Source organism: Oncorhynchus nerka, linkage group LG21 (genome assembly GCF_034236695.1).
Source record: "Oncorhynchus nerka isolate Pitt River linkage group LG21, Oner_Uvic_2.0, whole genome shotgun sequence".
NCBI classification, from domain to species: Eukaryota; Metazoa; Chordata; class Actinopteri; order Salmoniformes; family Salmonidae; genus Oncorhynchus; species Oncorhynchus nerka.
In genome coordinates, this window is record NC_088416.1 from 11568786 (window position 1) to 11575333 (window position 6548).

Here is a 6548-nt window from a genome sequence, read left to right on the forward strand (position 1 = left end):
ATATTCGTAGACAACATTATTGATGTGCCTGTCTGTTGAGATGCCGAAGTATTGCGAAGGCACGCAGACAGCGCTAGATCCGAATAGTCTGAATGAATCGCTGGGAATGCTGATCAAAGAGCTTTCTATTAACCTCCAATTCAAATTTAGGAAGTCAATCCAGCCACTTTTAAGTATTGTTTTGGGCTAATGACTGCAGGAGAGCCCAGATGTTTCACCCAACAACAGAACTGGTTAGAGGGGTTTCTGAAGTTTCAACTGAGCTGTAATAACTGTATTCAGGCTGTTAGCATATGACTGGGATGGGAACTATAACAATTTACACACTTGATCACTGGACCAATGATTGGTATCCCCAACTATGTGAATTTGCAAAGAAAACAATTTCACGTTTATATGTTTTCGGAGAATAAGGATGTCATGACACGATATTTTTTTACATGTTATTGGGCTTGAATCTACAATCACCATCTGTCCTTTTGGGGCCTTCAGGACCAGGGATAGAAACTTGGAACATGTCAGAGGAAGCATCTTAGGCACCACAGTTGCACAAAAGTTCTTTATTACTGTGCCATACAAAATAGAGAGGCGATGTTTAGAGGATTCTCTTCACGGTCCACCTCACAGCGACTGCACAGAAATCAGTCAAAAAAACAACAACAAAAACTCCTGGGAGATTTCACAGCCGATACAAAAAACAAAGCAAAAATCAGGGGGTCCAACCCATCTCTAAACCAGAGTCCAATGCGTGTTCCCTGTCCTGTGACGTCATCGTGTGAACTACTTCTTCGCATAAGTGATCTTCATGGCGCATTGGGCCGTAATCCGGAAGCCCTGCAGTGCATCTTTGGCCACTCCCGCCTGGCCCTCGCTCTCAAACTCTACAAAGGAGATGTCGTGTTTGCCAGGGACGAGTCGCACCTCTTTGAAACCAGGGAATCTATGAGGGAGGCGAAATGTTCAGAAATCAGAAATGTAATGAATAGAGCTGACATGATCTCCCTTTTCTACATGGTAGATAAGCAGGTTTGTTCAACACAATGCATTTCTATCTCAACGTCCTGTAGTTTTGCACCCTCTTGAACAGAGCTCCAGTTGCCATTCTGCAAAATATCATACATCAAAGACTTCACCACCTGGCAATGGTGAAGTCTGAATTATATAAAGCAGAGGTTCTTAAACTTTTTCAGCTCGGAGATCAACATCTTTTAAATTTTACCTTTATTTAACTAGGCAAGTCAGTTAAGAACAAATTCTTATTTTCAATGACGGCGTAGGGACAGTGGGTTAACTGCCTGTTCAGGGGCAGAAATTAGAAATTGACCGTCCTCCTGTGGCCCAAATAGTTCTCCAACGACCCAAATTAAAGAAGAAATAGTGTGTGATTATACGTGTATTCTCATAACTCACAACCTACCTCTCTCACATGCCCAAGGGCTCCTACCCATATTTTAAGAAACCCTGATATAAAGCAACTACTGTATATTTCACAAGTTCACGAGCCAGACTCAATAACAATTGCTGCCGAAAAATGAATGCAATCAGGCATCTAGGGGAGTTTACTCATTTGACAACAAGATCATTCAATACTCACTGATTGAACAGCATGGAGAGCATCATTTCATTCGTTTCCTCTGGCAGGTTATTAAGGAATAAAATGTAGTTGGGTGGATTGTCTGGGACCTAAAAAGACAAAGAAATCAGTCTGTGATTGTCACATAAAACCTTCCCATGGAACATTTTTGCAGCTTAGTCAATAAGCAGACCAGACTATCTGTAGCCCTCCAACAGTTAAACCAAACAGGGCGTATCAAAACAGCAAAAGGCTCCTTAAGTAGTGAGAGAAGAGATTTTTTGCAAGAATACAAGTCACTTCAACATTGCGCTTATTAAGAGAGTCCATCATCACTAGTGATTTAGTCAGTCACACACACAAGGGACGTTTGCTGAGTAAACACAGCCCCATATACATCTCAATGGAGTTGAGTTGCGACGCGTGTCGGCGGAGTGTACCCCCTATTCACAGTCGGTATCAGTCGATACTCGAAAAAAAAAAAAGCATTCTTTACTGTGTAACTTGTAGTTACACAGGAGAAACATAGGTACGTTATTTTCTTTGGGTGGTGCAAACCATATTTTTTTTATTTTTTAAACAGCATTTTACGCGACCGCCGCCCAGGGAGCCTTTGTTTGTCAACGGAGAAGGCGCAGCCATGTCACTGCACGGCTGATTCCTTTTTGGGGGGCAGGGGATGCATAGAATGTGATTCCTTATCAAAAACTATGGATTCCAACTCTATAACAAATCAGGACAAGCATTTAGCATTAAATCATTTATAGAAGTATCACGTGATAGCGCATGTTCGAAGTCACTAAACTTCATATTCTATTGGAAAACAGTGGATTACACAGAGCAATCTGACCGACGTCACATAAAATTGTATCTTTTATCAAACACTTACAGATGGCAGCAGGAAAAGAACACAGTTACACAGGACAAACAGTTTACTCAGCAAACTAGGTTAGAATTCTTGATAGGGCTAGAAAGGCTTACCTGCATGGTTGTTGGAGCATTGTTTGTGTTGGCTGATCCCTGTTAATAGAAAGGATAAACAAGTTATGAAAATAGCGTTGGAGTACAATTTCTGACTACATTCAAAAGCGTACAGGGTGGCTATGTGCAATAGGTTGACAAATACTCGTGCCCTATGGCAGGGGTAGGCAACTAGATTCAGCCTCGGGACAAATTGTCAGAGCGGATGGTCGGGGGCCAGAGCATAATTATAACAATCTAAGTAGTGCCTTCTATTTGATTTTGCACCGTCTCTACGCACACTCACAGGACTCTACACACTTATTTTTATTTTACCTTTATTTAACTAGGTAAGTCAGTTAAGAACACATTCTTATTTTCAATGACGGCCTAGGAACGGTGGGTTAACTGCCTCGTTCAGGGGCAGAAAGACAGATTTTCACCTTGTCAGCTCAGGGGACACAATCTTGCAACCTTACAGTTAACTAGTCCAATGCAATAACGACCTGCCTCTCTCTCGTTGCACTCCACAAGGAGACTGCCTGTTACGCAAATGCAGTAAGCCAAGGTAAGGTGCTAGCTAGCATTAAACTTATCTTATAAAAAACAATCAATCATAATCACTAGTTAACTACACATGGTTGATGATATTACTTGATATTATCTAGTGTGTCCTGTGTTGCATATAATCTGACTGAGCATATAAGCATACAAGTATCTAAGTATCTGACTGAGCGATGGTAGGCAGAGGCAGGCGCGTAAACATTCATTCAAACAGCACTTTTGTGCGTTTTGCCAGCAGCACTTTTGTGCGTCAAGCATTGCACTGTTTGACTTCAAACCTATCATCTCCCGAGATGAGGCTGGTGTGACCGAAGTGAAATGGCTAGCTAGTTAGCGCGCGCTAATAGCGTTTTAAACTTCACTCGCTCTGAGCCTTGGGATGGTTGTTTCCCTTGCTCTGCGTGGGTAACGCTGCTTCGATGTGGTGGCTGTTGTCATTGTGTTGTTGGTTCAAGCAAAGGGAGGAGCGAGGAGGGACGGAAGCTATACTGTTACACTGGCAATACTAAAGTGCCTATGAAAACATCTAATAGTCAAAGGTTAATGAAATACAAATGGTATATAGGGAAATAGTCCTATAATAACTACAATCTAAAACTTCTTACATGGGAATATATGAAGACTCATGTTAAAAGGAACCGACAGCTTTCACATGTTCTCATGTTCTGAGCAAGGAACTGAAACGTTAACTTTCTTACATAGCACATATTGCACTTTTACATTCTTCTCCAACATTGTTTTTGTATTATTTAAACCAATTTGAACATGTTTCTTTATCTACTTGAGGCTAAATTGATTTTATTGATGTATTATATGAAGTTAAAATAAGTGTTAATTCAGTATTGTTGTAATTGTCATTATTACGAATACATTTTGTAATTATTATTATTATTTTTTAAATCGACCGATTTAATCGGTATTGGCTTTTTTGGTCCTCCAATAATCGGTATCGGTGTTGAAAAATCATAATCGGTCGACCTCTACTTCAGACCCACTGGAATTGTGAAACAGTGAATTATAAGTGAAATAATCTGTTTCATGACTCCAACCTAAGTGTATGTACATTTCCAAATTCAACTGTAGGTCTCTTGGGAACATATTTCCTAAATTAAACAAATGTTAGCTGAATTCCTGGTGATTTTACAGTCTTTTTTTACCCAAACAAATGGGGCCAAAAAAAGCCTGCAGTTGAGCAGGTTGCCGACCCCTGCCCTACAGGCTCTGGTCAAAAAGATTCACTATAATATATGGTATAGAGAATAGGATGCCATTTGGGACGCAGTCATATAGCCTATGTGCTGATGCTGGCACTAAGACAGTGCTCAATTAGCTGTATTCAGCCATAAGCAAACAGGAAATCACTCACCCAGAGACTGCGCTCCTAGTGGTTGGGGACTTTAATGCAGGGAAACTTAAATCCATTTTACCTAATTTCTACCAGCATGTTAAATGGGCAATCAGAAGAAATAAAAAAATAAAAAATAAACTCAATATCACTTTTACTCCACACAGAGAGATGCATACAAAGCTCTCCCCCCCGCCCTCCATTTGGCAAATCTGACCATAATTCTATCCTCCTGAATCCCGAGTGGGTAGTGCGTACAGTCCAGTACACCACAGGGGCCAAGCTTTCTGCCATCCATGACCTCTATACCAGGCGGTGTCAGAAGAAGGCCCTAAAAATTGTCTAAGACTCCAGCCACCCTAGTCATAGACTGTTCTCTCTGCTACAGCACGGCAAGCTGTACTGGAGCACCAAGTCTAGGTCCAAAAGGCTTCTTAACAGCTTCTACCCCAAAGGCATAAGACTCCTGAACATTTAATCAAATGGTTACACGGACTATTTGCATTGCCACCCTCTTTTATGCTGCTGCTACCCTCTGTTCATTATCTATGCATAGTCACTTTAAAAACGCTACCTTCATATTACCTCAATTAACCGATGCCCTCGCACATTACCCTGTACCCCCTGTATATAGCCTTGCTACTGTTATTTTACTACTTTAATTATTTGTTACTTTTATTTTTCACCTAACATTTACTTGTCTTAAAACTGCATTGTTGGTTAAAGGGCTTGAAAGTAAGCATTTCACTGCAAGGTCTACACCTATTATATTCGGCGTACGTGACAAATAACATTTGAAAATGTGATTTGATATAGTATACTAGTCTCACCAGTGCTGGTTTCTTGGCCACGTTGGCCACTTGATCTTGAGCCTTCTTCTTCCTGTCCTTCTTCTTGTCCTTGTCCCCAAATGTGCCTCTGATTTTGGAGATCACCTCAGAGTCTGTCTTAGCATACTGAATGCGCTGAAGATAAGAGACAAGTACAATAAGATTTTGGCTTAGCACAGACCTGGGTCGTATTCACTAGAAACCAAATGGAAGAAAACAGACCAAAAAGCTGAGGAACTGCCTGAACTTGTCCACTAAGAAACTCCCCATTTTCACAGCAAAATGTTTAGCTGCTACGGTGCAAAAAGTTTTGCTCATATATGGTAATGAATACCACCCTGTACTACTCCCATTTGTGAAACTAAGTAGTAACTTACCATGGGCTTATTGTAGAAAGGAAAACCTTGAAGTTGACGCAGTGCGTTCGTAGACGAGGCAAGCTCTTTGAACACCACAAACGCCTGCCCTCTCATCTTCATGGTTTTCATGGCAACAATGTCCATGACTTGCCCAAACTGAGAGAACAGGGCATAGAGTGACCGCTTCAGTTCTAGAAGGCAACAACAAAAAATGTTACTTAACTCTTGTTACGTATAGAAAATTGACACAGACAAAGAAATCTATGTAAACTTACTACAGCTCCAGTACAAGAGGATAAATAGCTATCTATTCCTGAAGGAACGCTGTAGCTAGAGACATGATCTTGGAACAAAGTTGCACTGTGATTCTTACCATCCTTCTTGATCTTATCATTTACATTATTGATGTAAATGGTGTGGTTTGGTCGAATATCCATGATTAACAACTTTCCCCTGGCGCTCTTTCACCTGGAACAACAAAACAAAAACATAGCCACATTAGCTGGGCACTATTTTTTTTTAAACAAAATGAACAAATAAAGAAATAAATTAAAAACAAGCGGGGTACTTTAGCTTGCTAGCTAGCTTTAGCTACTACTGGCTAGCTAGTACAGTACAATGAATGAAGCGGTGAGGCACGCTAACTAGCATTAGCTAGCTATTTAACATTTCTAGTAAGCTTCATCACCTCGAACTGATAGCTGGTGGCGCTGACCAGACAAATGTACAGATTAAACAGATCAATATGTATATGTATGCAAACAGAGCATTTCCTGAGCCCTGATTGCAGATAAACTGACTTGAGACTGTGAGAACACTCACCTCTCTCTACACACTTTCAAGAAAACACAGGAAGTAAATGTGTGCGCGCTGGTTCATGGTTCTTCTTCGGTTAATCAACAGTTCTCTACCGCCAC

The 6548-nt window shown here is 40.8% G+C and overlaps 1 protein-coding gene across 4 annotated transcripts; it reads right to left on the reverse strand.

Annotated features, from left to right (window-relative positions):
• Positions 1 to 545: 545 nt before the first annotated feature.
• Positions 546 to 6548, reverse strand: LOC115103912 (U2 small nuclear ribonucleoprotein B''-like). 4 transcript variants are annotated; one of them, XM_029624967.2, is made up of 7 exons: positions 6454 to 6548; positions 6005 to 6099; positions 5650 to 5787; positions 5273 to 5407; positions 2555 to 2593; positions 1595 to 1683; positions 546 to 940 (listed from the first exon to the last, which is right to left on the reverse strand). In XM_029624967.2, exons 2-7 carry the CDS (start codon positions 6023 to 6025, stop codon positions 781 to 783), a joined length of 582 nt encoding a protein of 193 aa, XP_029480827.1. In that variant the 5' UTR covers positions 6026 to 6099; positions 6454 to 6548; the 3' UTR covers positions 546 to 780. The 4 variants fall into 4 exon arrangements, with proteins under 4 accessions (XP_029480827.1, XP_029480825.1, XP_029480828.1 ...); XM_029624965.2 differs by having other exon boundaries at positions 5650 to 5822; XM_029624968.2 differs by lacking the exon at positions 6454 to 6548 and adding an exon at positions 6320 to 6445.